The 22,583-nt window shown below is 42.7% G+C and overlaps 1 protein-coding gene across 8 annotated transcripts in view; it reads right to left on the bottom strand.

Annotated features, from left to right (window-relative positions):
- Ano4 (anoctamin 4) overlaps positions 1-22,583 on the bottom strand; it is a 320,118-nt gene that overhangs the window by 72,988 nt on the left and 224,547 nt on the right. For all 8 annotated transcript variants that reach the window (XM_050145810.1, XM_050145811.1, XM_050145812.1 and 5 more), the window contains one exon: positions 10,405-10,536. In XM_050145810.1, coding sequence (XP_050001767.1) covers positions 10,405-10,536 — 132 coding nt within the window. The remainder of the gene's footprint in view (positions 1-10,404; positions 10,537-22,583) is intronic.

The raw sequence follows: 22,583 nt of genomic DNA, 5'->3' as shown, positions 1-22,583 counted from the left end.
CTGAGCGTAAAAGGGCTTGAAACACTATTTCAGCAATCCTGAAAGCAAACAGGAGTGGCTATATTCATATCCAACAAAATGGACCTTTAAAGTCAAAATTAGTCAGACGAGACAAATAAGATTTTATATATTACGGGAGGGAACAGTTTCTCAAGGAAATGTATCCATCATAAACATTTATGATCTGAATATTGCAGAGTGCACTTTTGTGAAATAAACACCATGAAATATAAATGGAGCAATTGGTCTAAGGCAGCAATCATGGGTGACTTCAGTAGCCTGCTCCTACCAGCAGGGAGAGCTTCAAAACCAACTATTCACAGAAGTCAAGTGGACCCAGCAAACACCAACGGGGCACACTTTCAATAGCTGAAGAATACGTATTTTTTTCCCCCCATCAAACCGTGGAACTTTTCTCAAAAGACGTCATATATAGGCCACAAAGCAAGTCTTTAGAAGCACACATAGGGACTGGAGAGATGAATCAGTGGAGCAATTGTTGCTTTTGCAGAGGACCCAGGTTCTGTTCCCAGCATCTATGTGGTAGCTAACAACCATCTGTACCTCAAATTCTAGGTTACCAAATGTCCTTTTCTGACCACTACAGGCTCCAGGCACTCATGTGGTATAGATACACACAAACACACACGTATATTATACATATATTACATATGCAAAATACTCATACAAATAAAATAAAGTAAGTAAAATTAAAAATATTTTGATCCTGTCTTTTTAAAGAACCACAGAAAATTGAAGTGATTTTTGCATTTTATCAGATCATAATGGGGAAAAAAAACCCTAGAAATCAACAGTTAGAAGAACCAAAATAATTACATAAACAACGCAGAAACCAAATAATAATAAATAATGCAAATTTATTAATAAATAATAAATGTAAAGTTGTTGAAGAAATAATAGAGGAGCATTAAAAATTCTTAGAATTAAACTAAAATCAAAATGCAGTATACCAGAACCTATGGGGCACAATGAAACTGGTGTTAAGAGGATGCTTACAGCTATGTGTCTGTAGTAAAAGCAGGGGGACCTCAAATAACTTAATGATACACTAATGTCTTAAAAAATACGAACAGATCAAATTCCCCAATACTAAAAAGGAAATAAAAGAGCAGAACAGTAAGAAATGAAAGAAACTCAAAAGAACAGCACAAAGGGTCATCAAAATGCGGGGTTTATTCTGAAATGACGGAAGTTGACAAACCCTTTGCCAAACGAGCTTGGAAGAGAGTTAAAGAATCTTGGAGGACCATTTCACATGTCAGTCTTTATATCATAGATCTAAACCAGTTTAATTTTATGTAAAGGGTGACGGGGAGGGAATGAGTGAGAGAGGAACAGAAGGAAATAATGAATCCTTTTTAGTTGTATAATTGCTAGAGACATCTAAAGTCCTAAGATGAGAATTGTTCTGAAAACTAAGGCATCCACTCCGGTACACCGTCCAAATCCTCGCAGGGAAGCACTGTTTTTAGAGCTCAGTGTTTTATTGAGCATGAGGCAGACGGAGGCTGCGGCTCTACCTGAAAAGGGCTTCGTGGAGATTATGCTTCCTGGATAAACACAACTTATTTTTTTATGAGCTCACAACCATGTATACATACCCGATTCTAATATTTTTCAAAAACATTCAGAGCTTCTGGTGTTTTTTTTTTAACTCCCAAGAAACACAGCTGTGTTATTAACAGTCAGAGTGGGAAGATGACATCAAGATGGAATATAATAATATCTACTTTCTTGATAAATGATAAAAACAAGCACATTTATGCTAAGCACTATTCGAACTTAGAAACTTAATCTGTAGATCAGTGGTTCTCTCATCCTTCCTAATGCTGGGGTCCTTTAACAGTTCCTCACTTTGTAGTGACCCCCCAACCATAAATTATTTCTTCACTACTAATAACTATAATTTTGCTACTGTTATGAATTGAAATATCTGATATGTGACACCTGTTGGGTCGTGCCCCACAGGTTGAGAACCACCGTCCTAAATTCTTATCTTTCAAATGAGGACAAGAAAAAAATGGGTATGTCGTAAGAATACTCAAGGATCAGGAGACGCTGCACACGGTGAACTTGTATACACCCTGTATTTCTCAATGGCAATACAGTAACTATTTATTTGTTACTTTGATAAGAATGATTGACCATCACCGTTCAAAAAGCTCCCGATCAACTTGCTATTTTGAGATCAGGCCCTGTGAATGTTTTTCTTTTAATAAAATGTTTTTGGAAACAGAAAAGGCACAGAAAAAAGTAACATGGCCTATGCTCGGGCGGGTCTCAGGAAACGCCAGCTGTCAAATTTGGGGTCTAATTCACCTATGTGTATAACATTCTAATATGACACAATCGAGGATGAGCTCTGCTAACTCCCTAACTCTGAGTATTCTTTTTAAACATTAGAATGAGTTTAAGGTCCATTTTAAGCATCATTTCCTATGGTGTATTCTAGTGTGTTTTCTGGTAAACTAGGAATGCACAGAGGTCCTCTGCTCTGTATGTAAACATCACCACGTCATAGCAGCAAGAGGTTAACCATTTATTTAATTCAATAAGTATCTTAAAAAGTCACTTACTTAAAAAAAAAAAAGGAGCTGGAGAGAAGGCTCAGTGGTTAAGAACACTGCACTAACTGCTCTTCCAGAGGTCCTGAGTTCAATTCCCAGCAACCACATAGTGGCTCACAACCACCTATTATGAGATCCAGTGCCCTCTTCTGGCCTACAGGCAGGATACTGTATGTATGCATAAATAAATAACTAAATCTTAAGGGGGGGGGGAAGGAACATCTCTCAGTTGAGCCCAAAGTTGGAAAGCTGTTGGTAATTACAGGACTTTTAGCCTTGGCTGGTGTTCTGAGGTAGATGGTAACCTGAATAGTAGAAGAGACAGAGGGAAAAAAGGCAGGGGAGGAAGGGAGAGAACGCTAAGGAAGAGAGGAGAAACGAGGGAGGAAAGATCTTGAACTGTGAACACTTCAGATCTATCTTTCCTCTCCGACTGGGCTACAGATAAGTATCTATGTACAGTTCACGTTGTTACTTTTTACACATGGAATTCTGTTGACACTGTTGCCAAGGGCAGCATTTACTGAGCACATACCTGCACTGCTTGCATTATGGGTTTTCACGTTATTATAATCGAGGTTCATAACGACACGTTGTGACATACGGAGTCGGTGCCTGGAGCCTCCATCCAAATGACTGGGGAGCCTGGGTCTGACCCAAGAATGTGTACTGTATGAGAATATGCCTATAAATACATACATTTCTGCATTATTATATCTGGCATGCGAATCACACTGAAAGTCATTCTTCAACGAAAGAGTTGAAAAGTAGATGACATTAATTTTTTTTTTTAAATAAAAAGGTGGCCAGGTATGGTGGCCCACACCTTTAATTTCAGCACTTGGGAGGCAGAATCAGGCTATCTCTGTGAGTTTAAGCCTTGTTCATCTACACAGTGAGTTCGAGGTCAGCTAGAGCTATACAGTAAGAATCTCTCTCCTACTCTTACCCTCCTCCCCCTCTTACCCTCTTCCTCTCTCTCCCCTTCCTCCACTACTCCTCCTTTTTTTCTCTCATTTCTCTCATGCCCTGTTTAATATGCACATACAAATATAAACATGTTATTTCCAAATGCATTATAAAAGATGGTTTTTCAAATATTAAGATAATTCACCTGTCTTTGGAGCCCCCAGACACCCACACTTTGCGTTCCCCATATAATTAGGTGATATACTTGATCCTTAAACTTAAGTTTTATGCCATTAGACTCTATTTGAAAGGAAACACATGACCTTCTGAAGCCCAAACCTCAGGCTTTGCAGCTAATTTCACTGTGGTCTCAACTTAAAACTTCCGAGAACACGACTATGTCTCCCGTGACGCTGCAGAACAACCTCCACAGCCTGCATATCGAGGATGCTAAAGCCAGCAAAGAACTGCAGTCAGACAGGTGTCCTGAGTCGGCTCTGTGTCACTGGGGCACCGAGAGAACATTAATCCTACTGAAATCAATCTTGTATCTCATTGCCTAAGGGATTCTCCAAAGGCTTCAGATCGATGAAAACAACAGAAAAACTCCAGATGCCCTAAAAGGAAAATTACAGTAGAAAAGTATATGCTTTAGTAATCAATATCTGCAGGCATCTAAGCTGTGAAGATTTAGGAGACAAATTGGAATGCGGTACTAACACGTATGAGTGTTTCTGGAATACTGGGGATAAACTTAGTTTGAAGGAATTCTCTTCCAGTTCAAGTCAGAAAGTCTTCCAGGGATCCTCAACACACCCCTGGCCTACAATCCCATCATTGCTGCCACTAAGCTTATCCTCTGTTCCCAAACCTTGGAATATTGGAGCCTGGAAAATTTACATGGCTACACAAGGCAAGACAGTGGTACTCCAGATACGTCTGCGTTCTAATCTCTAGAATTTTTCAATGTATCAATCTGCACGGCAAAGAAGATATTGCAGATAGGATTGAGGCCGTTCATCAGCTGACATGAAGGTGAAAAATGCTGTGGTTTAAATGAGTTTTGACAACTGATGTCATGATATTATAAAGTGTCAGGACCTTTTAGAGGGGGTCTTGAGATACAGGAGTTGGGTGGTTCCCACGAGAGTAGGTTGTTACAAAAGAGCAAGTCCGCCCTCTCCCCATGAACTTGCATTTTCTCTACGACCATGTGACGTCTCTCTAGATCTTACTCTATCGGCTAAAACACCCTCAACTGTAAGCCAACACCAGGGCCATGACCTTGGATTTCTAGAATTTTGAGATAAATGTGTATTTTTTCTTCACACAGCTTCCAGGCTCAGGTACCTTGGTACTGCAACATAAAATAGACTAAGGTAGGGATATTTCTCTGAAATTTCCAGGATGTAATCCAAGGATGCCCAGAAATGGAAAACGTGGACAAATGACAGAGGAGATGCGATAACAAAATCTTGAGAATGACATAATGTTTTCAAGAGAGAGGAAGGGGCCTTAAGGCAGGAATGCTCTCTGGCCCACCCTTATCCTCTTGTTCCTACATAGGAGCTTCCTCTGGAAGAAACAACAAATGACCACAACACTAATTGCTTTAATAAGAAAATGTGCTGCTGTCGTCTTTGAAGGTGACAGTCCTACGTGGGTAGCCAACAACTTGCACAGCTGGATAGTGCTTTGCGAAGATGTTCATCCCGTGCATTAGAAGGTGGTTAGCAGTGTCCCAGGCCTCTGAATATCAGAGGCCAGTATCAGTCCCCACTCCTAAGCTGTGACATTTTAAACCTGCTTCTGGGCATTGCAAAATCACACCCAACTGACACTCACTGGTTTATAATTTGTAGCTGATGGCCACTAGCTAAAATCTAAGCTCTAGGAGGGTGCAATCTGAAGAAAGCCATCAATGCAGATAATGATAAAAACAAAGAAAAACTGGAAAATATTCCTGTGTGGATCTAGAATACTTTTAGAAAGGCGATTCAAAATAGATCCGTTTCTTGGAAGATTTACTGCATATAAAAAGTAGCACGACTCTTCCCCTATTTCCTTTTTTTTAAAATATATATATATCCTGCACCCATAGAAAATCTTTATTACGGGTATTGACCTTAGAAAGCGATTATCTCGAGGAGGCTTCGGCTAATGTCATTCGAAGAATAAAGGGCAGCGTGATACTTAAGCAGAGTAACATCCCGAGGAATGAGGTGAAGAGGAATAAATTAATGCTTAAATGGACTTGTCTACCGCAGTCCTCAGATTTCAGTGGCACTAATGGATCAGACCTGGAGGCTGTCTGGCAGGAAAGGCAGACGCGTAGAGATTCTCGGGGCAGCGGGGAGTCGCCCGACTTTGTACCACTCTACCATCACCACCAAAGGAAAACTTAGCAAGGTGTGGAGAGACTTTTGATCATTACAAGGCGGGAAAGGGATGTGACTATTTTCTAGTGGCTGGAGGCCAGGATCCGGCTAACTATCTTATAATGCATAAAGGTGGCTCTCCACAATGAAGTGCTAGCCCTGAACAGGAGGACCTCCATATCTGGACTAGAATCCCTTCCCCATCACCGCGTACTTCTTTAATAAACCCGCCTCCCTTCTCCTCCTGGGAAGACAGGCAAGCTAGTATTCGGCATTTCCCCAGTTAGGGATAAGCATATGAGCGAGCTTTGGCCCCTGCAGTGTGGGTACAGCATTATGGACAGTGTCTAAGCCTGGCCCGTGAAGAAATGGCCTTCCTAAGAAATCATCCGTTTCTCTTCTCTCATCTATAAGGAGCTGCGGTGGCAGAAGTGGTAGATGGGAACCTAAGTATCTGAGTGGCTACATGGAGCAGGCCTGCTGCACCATCTTTCCTGAGAAGGATCCACATTAGCCAGTGCTGTGAACAACAGCTAAACCTTTATAATGTTAGATCACCGGTGTGTGTATGTCCAGGGAGGTGACTCTGTGCCTTGTGTTCTTCATCTGGATGATGATGATACTGATATCTGTGGCCATAGGAGGATTGTTGTGAGTGTTGTGAGGATTTACAAAAAAAAAAAAAAAAAAACTTCTTAGGATTGTTTCTGGTGAAAAGAAAGGGGCTTTTGTTGGTTAGTTTGTTTGTTTCACTTACAGGAGCACCTTTGGTGATACCATGTAAAATAACCAAGTACCATCTTAGACCTAAGAAGGTGCTTACCTACAAATTTGCTTTCATTGATTCTAAAATATAGGTATATTCATGCTTACCACCCTGCATAAAACTCAACTCCAACTGCTCAAAGACCTCAACACAAAACCAGATCCACTGAACCTGATAGAAGAGAAAGTGGGGAATAGCCTTGACCACATTGGCACAGGAGAAGACTTTCTGAACAGACCATCATTAGCACAAACACTAAGATCAAAACTTAATAAACTGGACCTCATGGAACTGAAAGGCTTCTACATGGCAAAGGACACCATCATTCAGACAATGTAACAGTTACAAATGGGAAAAGATTTTTACTAACTATACATCTAATAGAGAGATAATATCCAAAATAAAGAACTCAGAAAACCATGCAATAAGAAAACAAGTAACCCAATCAAAATGAAGTATAAAACTAAACAAAGAATTCTTAAAAGAAGAAACTCAAGTGGCTGAGAAACCTGTCTGGGGCGAGCATGCGCTCTGCTCACTCCAAGCATCTGTTCTCCGCTCGCACAATCTAGTATCAGCTTTCTCTATCATTCATTTTTTTCCCCTGAACAAATCACAGTAAGCACTTCCTATGGGATTTGAAAATGGTGGGACTTATAATTCAAGAAAAAGAAGTGAAAACATACCATATTAGAAGAAAAACTACCATATTAAAAGGAAAAGAAAAAAAATATTACCAAGACATGGAAGTTTGCACAGTACTCAGAATCACGGGTAGGGTTGGACACCGTGGAATGATTTCTGGGAGCAATGTCTTTGGTAGATCCTGAAAGATGGGAGTCTCCGGGAAAGGTTATTCGAGGTGGAAGGCTGAACAAGCGTAGAAGGGAGCAGAAAAGGACAAGGTGACTTAAGGAGGTCAGACCTCAGCATGGCTCTGTAGGCGTTACTGAGCGTTTGGAGCTCAGCACGGCTAAAGCACAGGTATGGGAGACAGATGTCGGAGTTACTGTGTGTTTTTAAGGCACTTTCCCATTTTGATCACGGTCTATTAAACTTCCTGTTCTATTTTATCCCCCACATTCATGATCCACAATTCCCACCATCCCACTTCACTCCAGCACAAGCATGAGAAACTTCTGCGAAGTCAACACATCACGTGACCCCTTGGTACGCATGGAGAGCCGGGATATCATGTCACAGCTCCCAGAGCTCATTAAACAGCTACTTCTGATTAAATTAAGCCCATTAATATCATCCTCAAAACATCTTTAGGGGGTTTTGCTTTCTAATTATATCAGTAATGGCTTCCAACTTGGCAGCCAGCATTCTTCATTTCTTACTTCTACACACCACGCTAAGGGACGACACCCAAGTGGCACACCAGTTTTCAAACAGAAAGAAATTCTCATCACCCGTGATATCTGGGGCCTCGTTTAATTTTTCATGTTCTGCTGCTATGACATAAATGCCTCTGCTCTCACGGTTCCCCCGAACTCTGGTAATTATGTGTGTTTATTCCGGCTGCCCCTCTCCTTTTCTGCCTCAGGTCTCATCTTTTACAAGCTGGTCTCCGTGTCTGCACAGCAATGCTAGGCTCCCTGCACACCCTGTAACTATTCACAGAAGTCTTTACAGAAAACTGCTTGTGGTTTCACAAGCTCTCTACTCAGCCCAGCGTCTGTGCCCTTTGCCAAAACACTGTCTCTTATCCTCAGGATGTGCTGCCTTCTCTACCTAGCTGGCCAAGTCTATATCCAGCCTTCATCTCTTACCAACATCCTTCCAAAAATCCGGAGCATCTCCATTCCCCTTTGATGTGCATCTCTTGGACTAGTTGTGGTTATTTAAAACATAGCATTTATTACCATGATAGAGTCAAGGCGGTGTTATTTGGCTTATGCTCAGATAATGCCTGGAGAGGCTCAGACATTGAACTAGGGGCTGCTGGACACATCGTCCATTCACTGAACTGATCTGCAAGTGTGTTGAAAGGCTTCTCAAATGCGGGAGACAGTGGAAGCCCACCACCCCCATATGTTATCAGACTTTAATTGTTCCACATTTAAAAATGCTTATCAAAATGTTATTCTCATTTATGGTCTCTAGGCATACTGGTTGGTATCTACATGCAGCTAAGTTGGAGAAAGGTGATGACCAGCATTGTCCTACAGTAAGGATATCAGGGATACAACAGGCAAGGAGATGGTGGGGGCACACAGTCCATTCCGTTGTGCTATATTCCCGTTAAACAACCTAAAACTTTCACTGAAGTGTTCCATATACTTCAGTGATTACCCCATCTACTTATTGATCCATCTATCCATCCCTCAGTCCTTCCATCCACCCATCTATCCATCCATTCACCCACCTATCCATGTATGTATCCATTATCCCAACACTTTGAGCTCTTCCTACACTGTGCAAGGCAAGCCTCTATTCCTCTAAGAAGCAAAGGCAGAACATGATGGAAACCAGTCTCCACGTGTGAAGGATTGAGACATTAATTACTGCTCTAAAAAGGCCTTCCAGGATTTAAGTTAGAAACAGGTTAGCTTTCTTCTCTATCTTGGGAAAATACCGAGCTTCTAATCTTTGGATTAATATTGAGTATCATCTGATTGCTAATTTCCATGGAGGCCTCTTGGGCTGTGAACTTCATGTTTTATATGTCCAAGTAACTAGGCTGCATCAATCAAACCCGTGGGTGTGCAGGGTTTGCCTGTTTCGTAGGCTTTGCCATGGCTTTGCTTGTACTACATCGATCTTCCCCGGCACAACACATTTCAACGCAGACCATCTATGCATCGTTTTTCTTCTCTCCTTTGCTCCCAGAGTTTAATTGATTTTTCTGTTGATAAAACATGCGCGCACCTTGCATTCCTTGCACCTTCTTGACAACTGCCATTTGGTTTTCACTTTTTTTTTAAAAAAAAAAAAAAACCCGAATTGGCAGCCTATTTTAAAAACAATCTGTCACCCCTTTCCATCCCTCTGGCAAGTCACTTTTACTGAAGCTGTCACCAGGCTGTGACCAGGGAAGGCCAGGGATTCCTGAGTCTGTCTCGATGTAGGCGGGGCTGACCTGATCAATGCTCTCTTTGGGAGGGTGTTTTTTCCCCAGTTGTATGGTCTTTGGTATGTATCCTCTATCCTGCCTCCTCCCATCATTCCCTGTCCTCTTAGGAAGTTCGGAGTAAATCCTTAATCACTTTTGCAAGTCTTTCCAGGCTAAGCCACTCAGCCAACCTTTTCTTTCTGCGCATGCACCTTAAGTGGCAAATTACCGTCGTGAGACTGATGGGTGAGTTGGCAGGTAGGCTGCCAGGGCACGTGGCTCTTCCTGCGGGAACTGGCTGAACCTACCCGAAGGGAAGGAGGACTGGGCAGCAGACTGTGATAAAAGCAAGCAAATAAACTACACATTCGTTCCGTTTGGAAGGCACGATCCACTTCCTCTGTCTGGGCTCTGCGCACTGGGAACCGACAGAGCCGCAGACAGAACAAACCTGAGCCTCCCGAATCGCCACGGGGAGGATCAGTCACCAAACGCCCACAGGAAAGTACCCTGGGTGACTTTAATCCACCTGGGATGGGAGTATTGTTGAAACTGCCTCTCCCCCCCGCCCCCCGTGATTGATATAAAAGGAGCATGAAGAAAAGGCTGGGGAGGAAGGGGCTCTCCATGGTTCCTCCCCCAGGGGACGACTATACCATGCTGTGCGATCTTAGAAGGATGCAGGCTTTACCACGGAACACTCACTGATGGATCCTTTGCTGGCTGAAAGGGGCAGTGTAGCAGTCATTCTCCTCCAGGTCTGGCAGTGTCTCCTTGTCCAGCCTCATGGGCTTCTTTGGTAACCATCTCCGAAACCTGCTTATTTGTTTATCGATCCTGTGGTACATGGAAGGCAAGGCAGAGAGTACAGCATGTCAGCTATCAGCCTGAAACATAGGAGCCATAAAGACAGCTCCACACCCTCCAGAGATTCTCCCTACACCCAGAACGCCCTCATTTTTCCGGATGGAGAGAAGAGAGCTGGGGACCTGACATTCCTTCCCAGTCTCTTAAGGGACCTCAATATCACTATCTTTGGGCAGATTTGAATGACATATTCACCCACATGTTAAGGAATGATGAACTGGTCACAAGGTTGGAAGGTTCCGGAAAGGAAGTAGAAAGTCCTTTAAGCCTGCAATGTTACATTTTGTAGAGGCTAGCAATGCAATTTGTGTCTGGGAAAGGCAAGGTCAGAGAAGAGTTTTAGCTGTGGTTAACTTGGGGCTGGGGCAATAGTACATCCTGACTGGGTACAGGAAAGATGAGGCCATGATTTTGGCTCTCTTCCTGTCACACCTCCTCTGGCTCTCTAGCTTTCACCATGGTTTCCAAAGCTCACAACTTCAGCCCTGGGGTATCAGGGCACACAGGTGTCACTCTGGCCGCTGTGCACAAAAATGCCAAGTGGGAAAAAAAAAAAGGCGAATGATGTATTGTGGTTTATAAAAGGCATTTTCCAAAATGGCATTATGCTCAGTCATTCTGACTGTTGAACACCTCTAGCTTCCCACTGGCCAGTTAATAGAAATAGTTCTGCTCTGCTCATAGCAAACAACTAGAAACCGCACCAGACTTCAAAATATATATGCTACCTCAGTATCAACATGACAGAATGCTTTCTCTGGGTGAGCAAGTACCTATGCCAAATGGCATCTGGTGGAGATAGGATGCATAGGTGCTGTTTGCACTTTACACCCACAGAAGAGACCCCAAGAGGTGATTATTAAGTCCAAATTAGCCAGACCTGACTCTTGATTTTAGGGATCTCTGCATTTGCTGACAAAGGGGCTTAAATGTGAGGGATACAGAAGAAACAGATTTCCTTAAGAAAGAAAATACGTTAATGCTTTCTATGTTTGTTAGCTGAAAACACAGCATTCGGGCATGATTTATTTTTCCAATTAAAATATCTGTATAACAACTTTATCATTTGAAGTGTATGGGATAGTTCATGCTGTTAACTTCGACTGGGCCAAGGGGTGTCCAGATGACTGGTAAAAAAGGTTACTTTAGTTATAGTTCTGAGCATGTTTCTAGAACAGGGCATGGCAGAGTGAGACAAGACTTTGGCCATCACTAGTACACATCCTTAAAACTGCTGAGATCCTGGATAAAAGCAGAAGGCGAACGGTGGGTAAATTTGCCCTCTCTGAGCTTGTGTTTATCTTCTGCCTCCAATCCTGGTGATCCAAGGCCTTTTTACTTGGACCATGAGATTTCCTAGGTCATAGGACTGTTTAGCCTCTACAGTCTGGTGAACTTAAAGCCCTAAGTGAGTCTGAAGGCCAGATACGCAAGTATCTGAGGGCAGGAGACAATGGATGTACCAACTCAAGCAGAGAGCAAACTTGGTACTATCTATCCATCCTTTGAAGAAGCAAGGCATTGAGGTTCCCTCAAAACAGTGGTTCTCAACCTATGGGGTCGAATGACCCTTTCACAGGGGTGACCTAAGACCATCAGAAAACACAAACACACATTCACATTACAATTCATAGCAACAGCAAATTACAGTTATGAATTAGCAACCAAAATAATTTTATGGTTGGGGAGTCAGAATTAGGAAGGCTACGAACTACTGCTGTAAAAGATGAGAATTCCTCAACTCAGTAAACCAGCTGTGCCTAATGTATACCTAAGGGAGAAAGACAAGAACAAATAATCCAACCAACCAGAAAAACAACCAACCAAGTTACTAGAGTTGAAAAACACATCTCAACAATAACTTCAACTATCAACAAAGAGGGGGGAAAGATTAGTTAATCTGATAAAGAAATAAGATCCGGTAATGTCTCCAGTAAAACACCTCACTGGCAAAGATATTCCCAGAGTTGACATCCAAGGATAGAAGTCACTCCATCAGAAATATGGAAACCCCAAATAAGCTGGCCTTGCTACTCCAATACATGAGAAAACAGACTTCAAAGCAAATGCATCCAAAGAAATAAAGTCCCTGCATATTAATAAAGAGAGAAACACACATATACATACACACACAGAGGGGGGGAATTTATGTATATAGAAAACATGAGGGCTTCCAGTTTCATCAAACAAGCCCTACTGAGCATGACAGGTCAGAGAGGTAGGGACACAGTGGAACAGCAATAGTGGACAGTGTAGTATTATACTTCCTTCAGATAGGCCCCCGAACTGAAAGGCCACAGAAACTTCTGACTTCAACTGCAGCAGTCAAAACGGACTCAACAGAGATTTTCAGCACTCTGACCAAAAGATACAGAAAAGTAACTTTTAGCAGCCCAAGGCACTCTCTCTAAAATAGACTTCATTCTAGCAAACTATTTTAAAACTAACAAATGCAACACAGTCTAATGTTTTTTTTTTCCCCTATATTTTCAGATTATAGTGGAGTAGAGACACCCAGAAACTACTCGGATACCTGGAGATGGTGGAATGCAATCTTAATAACCAGTGAGTCACTGAAGATATCAGGGATGAGATTTAAAGCTTCCTAGAATCAAATTAAAATGATGCCTCATTTATCAGACTCTCCTGAATACAGCTAAGGTAGTTCTAAGAAGAAGATTTGTAGCTATGAATGCTAACTTTGAATTTAACCAGAAAGGTCTGATAAAGAACCTATAATGCACCCGAGGGCTTAGAAAAACAGAAACAAGCCAAATTCTAAGCACCAGGTAGCAAACAAACAAGCAAACAAAAAAGATCAGTGCAAAACTTAATAAAATGGAACCCTAAATAATCATACATAGAATTAATCAAACAAAATTTAGTCCTTTGAAAAGACATAAGATAATCCCCTAACCAAAAGAAAGAGATGAAAGAGCAAAATAACAAAGTCATGGATGGAAAAGTAAAGCTATAAAAGAGTCCGATGAGGATCAGAGAAATGCTAGGAAAACCCAAAAATCTAGAAGCAATGGATAAATTGCCATAACATATGAATATGACCTACCAAAGTTAAACCAAGAAGCTATAAACACATCCACACCAAGAATGAGATTTTAGCATTAATAAAAAGTCAACCCATAAAGAAAAGCCCAGTACTGGATAAATTTATTGCTGATTCACAAACATTTTAAGGAGCCACTAATACTAATTATTCTCCAACTGCTTCGGAACAGAGAGGCAGGCATACTGAAAGCAGTGTCACTATGATGCCCAAACCAGTAAGTCACAACCAAAGAAGAAAACTACAACCCAACTTCTCTGATGAACTGAGATGCAAATGTTCTTCATAAAATACTTGCAAACCAAATTCAAGAACACATTAAGAAGGTAATATACCATGGCCAAGATGGTTTCATTCCAGAGGCAAGGTTAATTCCACACATGCAAATCAATAACTGTAATACAATGGCTAATTAGACTCAGGGACAGAAATCACAAATCACCTGAGTGGACACAAAGGAAGCCTTTGACAAGGTCCCACATCTCTTGCAGACAAAGGCCCCAGAGAAAGCAGGAACAGAAGGAACATGGCTCAGCAAATAATGGCTGCGTGGGGCAACTGCACACCCACGTTCTGTGGAAAACCAGGAAGCATTTCCTTTAAAGCCAAGCGCGAGATGTCTGTGCTCGCTGCCCCCATGTGGTGCTGTGCCTCAGTGAGGACCATGAGAAAAGAGAAAGAAACAAAAGGGACACAAATAGGAGAGAAAATCAATGTGTCCTTAACTGCAGGTGGCAAGACCCTGCACTTCACAGGCTCTAAAGACACCGCCAAAATTATTAGAGTGGGCACACACTCTCAGCACAGTCACACAATAACAAAATTATCAACGGATAGCAAAGAATAGTTTTTTTCTATATCAATAATAGACTTGCCAAAAACACAAATGAGGAAAAGCATAATAAGTTCAAAAATAGATCTAGGAACAAGAACAAAATATAATGGCATATACGCATGAAAATACCCTAATAAAAATCCAACAGTTTGAATGCTAACAAAAATTTAACATTAATTTTTGACTTTAACAAAAGAACTGATAAGGTATCACAGTTTTTATTTTAAATAGTTTGCCTCTCAACATTTCCCTTTTGAACTGTAGACCAGGAACCTCCTAAGTTCACTAGTGTAAGCTCAGGGACTTCCTTAACAGGACTCACAAATTAGATATCCCCCATGAAGCTGGTTGCCTGCCCCATGGCTCTTGGCTTTTTCTCATCTAATTCATTCAAGGAAGAAGACACTGGCCGGGAGGTTTTCTGCAACGGAGCTTTTACCTGTCACCCACCTCCAGCTTGTGGTACTAATCAGGTTGCCCTCTTCAGAATCTGGGCTCTGTGTGTGGAGTGACTAGGAATTCAGGCCAGCTGGGTAGCAGCTCTCTGCGCAGATGGAAACAAATGAAGCCGTATGGAAATCACACATAAATACTCAACGGGAATGAAGTGGCAGCTCCCAGCAGCCAGCTGTGTCACCACAATGTAAAGAGAGAGCCCAGGGGGCGATAAAATGATTAATTAATTGAAAAATGAAGGGTAAAAGGAAGAGAAGGGAGATTGGCTTGGCAGAGAAGGTGAAGCTGCTCCTTATTTATCATCATGCCTAAATCCTGTCTCTATTGACCTATCGGCAATGTCGCCAACATTCCTGAGTCAAGAGTTATAAAACAGGGTAATAGCAATAGCAGGCATCATCGTGATCATTACCATTATCACCATCATCATCATCATCATCACCACCACCACCACCATCATCATCATCCTTTTGACCCTCAGGGTGGTCAGGAATTTCATAAATGAAGATGTATGTGAAAAGCTTTGGAGAAGTTTTCAGACACATAGCAAGCATTGGTGATTTCTAAAGGAGCACATAAGACTACTAGGACAATGAAAGGAAGCAAAAGAACTGGATTTTAACAACACTATAAAGCTGTAATCCAAGTACTTGGGAGACAGAAGCAGGAAGATCAGGAGTTCAAGGCCAGCCTGGGCTACCTGAGACCCTGTCGTCTTATAAAACTAAAGCAGACAAACAAACAGAGCAAAACCCTACAGTGGAAGGAAGAGATTCAAAAGAAGGTTTTGATAAAGCTGAGACGCTTGCTGGGTTTAGGGGTGTTGGGCTTTCCCTGGGGAGCCTGCGCAGAAGCAGAATGAAGCCCGGAGTGCCCAGGCTCTAGAAGACCTACTCCATGATCTGTGTTTCTCACAATGACAGACGGCGACACCCACCCTCAAATGAGGCCATTAGCTTGTGTGATTTGTCCTGCTTGGCAGAACTGCTCCTAAAGGTGCTCTTGCTCGGATACCAGGAGGAGCTTGTCTGTTATGCTTTGTGGCACGAGAGCTTTGGAAGTTAGAAGCATAGTGGTAGGACTTAGGGAAGAACATTCTGGATGAATCAGACGGGAATCAATTAACCATAGCAAAAGTTAAAAGGTGAGAGAGCTGCCTCTGGGTAGAGGCGAGAGAGAGAGCAGATGGGGAGATGTGAGAGCAAAGGAACAGGGGACTCACGTGGCTGCCTTTGAGGACAAGAAGGGCTAGGCTGTCTTACTTATAGAAGTCAAGAATGACTTTCCCCCAACAGCTGGCAAGGATGTTGATTTCAACCCTCTTATGGTATAAAGTGGCTGTGCCAGAAACCTAAAGAAGCCTGGATGCAGATTACCTTCCTGGGAGTCCAGGTAAGAGCCAAGACTCAACTCTACCTTGATTTTGGCCATTGAAGACCTTGAGTAAAGAATTCAGTGGACAAGCTCAAATATTAAACTTATATAGGGGCGGGGGACATGGCGAAGACCTTGGCTCACTGGTTTAGCATTGATTTTTCTTGGATACATTGTCACTTGGCTCATTTTGCTCCATTTATCGTATTTACTAAGCAAACACCCTCTTACAGCCTCCACAGGCAAATCAATAAAGAGAAGATGGATCACCACTTGGGCATGTCTGGGGCCTAAACGCAAGTTAATACCTGAAGTACAAGGTGAACTACGTTTAGAGAAACTTCTTTGGATGGTGAGTCTGAGCTTTTCTAGCCTTTGTGGCAGGGAAGGTTCTAGAAAAACACCTGACAAGCAACACAAACAAATAGGCAGGTCTGCCAGCTCTGAAAGAATGGCTTCCCTGGGGGATCTTAGGAAGCCTTCATGTAAACCCTGGGACCCTGAGGAGTGGTGATGGGTAGAGAAAGAGTCACATGCAAAGGACTGTCCTTACTCTGGCATGCTGGCCTCCCAAAGGCCTTTATAAATTATCCCTATGCATGATCTCAACTTAGTAGCTGTAGGCATATTCTGGAGGACAAGCAGAAAATCTTCTTTTACTTTGAGCCCTAAATACCTAGTGGAAATCAACACTACTAACTTGATCAGATAAAATTTATGAGCCAGGCCTTTTTCAAAATTTTTAGTTTGAAATTATGATGTGATTACATTTTTCCCTTCCCTTTCCTCCCTCCAAATCCTCCCATATATTCTCTTAGTCAGGGCTGCTATTTCTATGAAGAGACACCATGACCACAGCAACCCTTAGAAAGGAAAACGTTTAGTTGAGGTGGCAGCCTACAGTTTCAGAAGTTTAGTCCATTATCATCAGGGCAGGGGGCATGGCAGCTGGGAGCATGGCAGCGTGCATGCGGACATGGTGCTGGAGAGGGAGCTGAGATTTCTACACCTTGGGCAGCAGGCAACAGGAAGTGGTCTGAGACGCTGGGCATGGCTTGAGCGTATATGAGACCTCAAGCCCACCTCCACAGTGACACACTTCCTCCAACAAGGGCATACCCACTCCAACAAAACCACACCTCCTATAGTGCCACTCCCTATGAGCTAATGGGGGCCAGTTACATTCAAAGACCACAACCCCTTCCCACTCTCCTTCAAATTCATGGCCTCTTTTTTCACTAATTGTTATCCCATGCCTATATATGTGTGTGTGTGTGTGTGTGTATATACACATATATATACATACATATATACATATACATTCCTAAATATAATCTGTTAGTTCCATAAATGTTACTTGTATGTGTATATTCAGGGCTATTTGGCACTGGAAACCAATCGGTGTGTTATTCCCTGGAGAAGACTGCCTTTCTTGCTCCCAGAATTCTTCAGCTGCCTCTAGTTAATTGCGCAGGGTTGAGTCCTCCCAGGCTTTCCCCCTCTAGTTGAGTATGGTCATTGGTGTCCTACTTGTTTGGCTCATGTCTGGGTGGTCACGTTGGTGAGACTTTATGGTTGACATTAATAGGAGACAGTCTCACAGCAAACTATGGGATCCTCTGGCTCTTACATTCTTCTGGCCCCCTTCTTCCTACAATGTTCCTTGTGCCTTAAGTGCAGGAAGGAAGCAGACCTTCTTTAGTAACACTTGCTTTCCTCTGGACCAGCATATTACAGACCCATGTTCTACCAAGACATTCGGAGAGATGATATGAAGGAGAGAGGCAACAGATGAGCTTTTGTTGGTAGTTTTTCTTAGCAGAGGTAGCTCATAGGCCTTGTTTGCTGGGAGTGAAGTTCCCCTGGCCTGCCAGCAGCCAACAGTCCCATGCATTCACCCCATCTCCTTGGATAGGAATTAGGTGTCTTTGGAAGCGAATGCCACTCTTTCAGGTCACGGCTCTCCTATCTGGAGTATAGCTTAGATACCTTAGAGATGACTCCAAGGGCCTTAGAACATTTGCATAGATTAAATTTTAATAGTAGGGATGGAAAATTACAAACCACTTCTCATTCTGTTAGTATGCCCATCTGATTTAAGTGTAATGAACAGAGCCTATAACGCATAGGGCCTAGCATTCCCTCTGTCTAGTATATAATAAAGGAAAAACCCAGGCAGAAAGCCCACAGCGGGCGTGGAGGGAAATAGAGAGTTATGAGACTTCAACTCTAACTGCCCACAATAATCACATTTGTTACTTTGTAATATTTTCTGAAGATTGTTTTCCAGGATCATTTTATCCTGGAAAAAAATCTGGCAAAGAAGAGATGATAAACTCTCCCCCATTTATTGAATAGATAATTTATCATGTCTGTAAACCTGCCTAGAGATTAGAATCAAAGCCGTGTTTAATAGACCAGGCACGGGTATTAAAAGGAACTTATTACAAATACATGAGTCTGAGCTACATGAGGATGGTTTATGGGACTTGGGTGAGTTTTCGATATAAAGATGCTTAGAAAAGGTGTTTTATTCTCGCGAAAAATGAAAACAAACAAAAAAAAACCCAACTTCAGATGTTTATCCTTAAACAGAGTTGGGTTGGACAGCCCATTGATGGGTTAATGGGATTAGATGCAATTTATGTAGATGAAATTAAACAATACATTGAATGCCCACATACAGTATGCCAGGAGAATTTCAGAAGGCTGCAAGTCGAATGTTTCCTTGTTGGGGTGCTATTAATATCACAAGTGGCAGCTGTGCCTTTAGACTTGGGTTTCAGAGTTAGCTCTGAGGGGCGGATGCTCCTCAGCACTTGGGTTAGTCTCTCCTGGGGTGAGCCACTAGCCACTGGGCTTCGGGAAGTTCCTTGGCTCCATTGCCTAGCAGCAAGGAAGACCATCTCTTACCCACTGCTTACTACTGTCACTGAGGCTTCTTTTTCTTTCCTTCTGCCACATTCTTCCAGTGTGTTCCATGGTCAGTTGTTCCAAGAAGATCATTTCTGCGCTGAGTATCAACTTTTGTCATGGCAGAGTTGGTTAGTGTTTATTAAGACGTTCTTCTGGTTCTAGAAAAGCTCATGCTCACTCAAGCAGGGTCCTCTTCATACTTGAAGACATGGTCATAAATTAAGCCTACTCTGCCTCCCTCCTGTTGACTCCAGTTCTAATCCTTCCTTTCCCCTTCCTTCCAACTCCTTATCAAGACAGCAGCGAATACTCATTGCCCGTGAACCCATGATGCTAAGATAACATGTCTATAGCACAGTATGTGCTCGGTGCCTATGATCTCAAAACTGGGGCGGCTGCACAACAAGGATTTCTGCATGTTCTGGGTTAGTCTGGGCTACATAGTGATTTCCAGGCCAGCCTGACGACAGAGTGAGATTCTGTCTCAAATAACCAAAAAAGATACAGCAACAAAAACAGGGCTCTCTCCCCAGCACCATTCTGGGTTTAAGAGAAATGTAATTTATCAACTGAATTTAGACTTACTGAATCAGAAACTCTGAGGATGAACCCAGCCACCTGCCTTTTTAACATTTGTTGAGTAATTCTGATGCGTATTTGAGGATGCTATTTCCACAGAGATGGCTACTTCGGCCACCATTGGCGACTTGTAAATGTGCTAAACAGATTCTGGTTCATCGCCATCCATCAGAAGCTGGAGAATGCACACCTGTATGTAAACTTGTTTCTGGCGCCGATGTTACCTCTTCTTTTGCCTTCTGTCCCCAGACTGTTCTTTCCTTCTCTTCTGTCTCTTCTGGTCCCTTTAATGCAGGTTTTGCAGACAAGCTGCCACTGGGTCTCTTCTTTTCACTCTTGATATCTTTCTCAGAAAATCCCACACACATCCTTCTGGCTAGGGCTAGGGCTTCTATGCTACTCCTATCCAGCTGGCTTCTCTAGTTTTACTTTTTTTTTTTTTTTTTTTTTTTTTTTTTGGTGGCTCACTATCAGTTCCACTGGTCTCCAGAACACCAAAGTACCTGTAGCCTGCAATGTACTGAGTTATAATACAATGATTGATTGATTGATTGATTGATTTATAGACAGGGTTTCTCTATGTATCTCTGGCTGTCCTGGACTCACTCTGTAGACCAGGACTGGCTTCAGACTCAGAGATCCTCTTGCCTCTGCCTCTCGAGCACTGGGATTAAAGGGGTGTGCCATCACTGCCCGGCTGAGAAGGCAGAAATTACAAGAAAGCCACTACCTTCCTCATCACACATGTACACCTGCCGGGTCTCCTTTCTGTTTTTAGCTCCAGCTATAGTTTTCCTACTCAGAAGTAGGGAAGGTTCCTTTTCAACTCTCAATTTCCAAACACCTGTGATGGTCTAACCCTTTGCCTAAAATTTTACAATTTTATTTACTTTGTTTTTTTTATTTACTTTTTTTTTTTGCCTATTCAGGAGGCAGAACAACGGTTTAAAAATGGAAAGCTAAAGAGAAAATGAGAAAATGGGTAGGGGGAAGGAAGGGAGAAAGAACAAGAGAGTGCAAGAATAACTGCTACGCTTATTTTAAAGAACTTCCCAGGCATCAGAGCTGCAGGCAGACAGACTACGATGGCCCTGTTTCCAGCATGTCCAAATAGGAACTGGATGACCACATAGCAGTGGTGGAAGGGTCTCATGAAGGACTGGACTTGCTGACATGGATGCCTCACCCAACTTTGAGATTCTGTTTCCTTCTGCCGTCATGTAAGCCTTTAAGTCTTTTCACCCATCTTCCATGTCTAAACAAATATTTCAGCCAAAAGTCAGTGTCCGCCATTTTAGCCAGACTTGGTTTTGTGTGTGAGTAAGTGTGTGTGTGTGTGTGTGTGTGTGTGTGCGCGCACACACACCTTTCCTCCCACTCTGCTCCTCTCGCAGATATATGAGTGTCATGAATTTATTCATCCCACATATTAGGTACTAGATGCTGAAAATGTGAAATAGCATTTGCTGTCCTTGGATTCCCACAGCATCCCGGTGAAGAGATGGGATGAGGTGACAGGGATAAAGGGTACCAGTGGGATGAAGGAATGAGGCATCTTTGACCTACTCAAAAAGTTCAGTCACAGAACTGAGTTTTGAGGTCTGGGTATCTAGGCAAGAGTAAAAAAAAAGCACTATCCAGAAGGACTACTCTGTAACAATATGTAAATTCAAGCTGCATAATGCACTGGGGAGACACGAGCATTCACATAGATAAGGAGGCAAGAGACAAATGAAGAGTTCATCCAGGGGCTGTGTTTAAGCCAAGCCCTTTTCGCTTCATCTTGGCCATAGAGGACAATTTGCTTTCCAATAGTCAGAACAGAGGCAGAGAGAGAAAATGGTCTAAGACAAGCAGGAGGTAAGGACGGCTCAGCTAAGGATGGCCCTGGGCAAGCACAGCATCAGATGGATTCTAGAAGTTACCCTGGAACAGCACGTGCAGAGTTCAAAAGGCTGACTGGGGAGGGCCGAGTGCAGCGCGACCCTGAGGCACATGTCACACAGCTATGCAAACAGTGGCACGTGAGTGGAGACTCCACGGAGTCTAAATGGCCGCCTGGCAAATAAAATCAGGGCTCGCTAGAATTAGAAGGCTCTCCTTTAGAAGAAACTAGAACAGAGTGAGGTAAGAGGGGGGAACAGGAGGCATATACACACCTGAGATTATTTCCACAAACATCCCCCATGAAAATCAACTAAGAGATATCATTTATGAACACAGGCTATGCATGCAGCCCTCAGGATCCCCCTCTGGTAGACACGAAGTGTTTTCATTCTACAGAAGTGGAAATAGAAATGTGGGCGGGGTCCAGAAATCCACGCTTTAAAATTCCCCAGATAATTCTGACGCCGGATGAAGTCTGAGGACTATTGGCATGGGCTGGAGTGTGGTACAAAACTTCTACCGAAGAGCATTATACGGGAAGGGAGTGATCCACACCACGGTGAGTGGGAAACGCCACACCTATCGCCTAGTGAGAGAGCTGCGCAGAGAATTGTTGAGAAATCACATCTCGGTTTCTGCGGAGGCTGCTTCTCCCGCCATACTCTGCTGGTACATCATCCTTGAGGACTCTCACCAATATATGTTACTTACCACTCTACACAGATTATAAGTAGCATAGAAATTATATATAATGTATTACGTACATATTCTTTATTACATATAGACTATAACCAATGCATCTACATATTGGATCTCACTGAACTGAATTACCTTAATGGTTTACAGAGCCACGCAAGGGATCCCCATTTAAGTCATCAGAGTTCAGTTAAGGGGGAGTAGGCATAG

Source organism: Alexandromys fortis, unplaced genomic scaffold (genome assembly GCF_014885135.2).
Source record: "Alexandromys fortis isolate MF-2015 unplaced genomic scaffold, M_Fortis_MF-2015_v1.1 scaffold_50, whole genome shotgun sequence".
In the NCBI taxonomy this organism is placed as follows: Eukaryota; Metazoa; Chordata; class Mammalia; order Rodentia; family Cricetidae; genus Alexandromys; species Alexandromys fortis.
The sequence above is the reverse complement of the archived record's forward strand: the minus strand, read 5'-3'. Positions and strand labels throughout refer to the sequence as shown.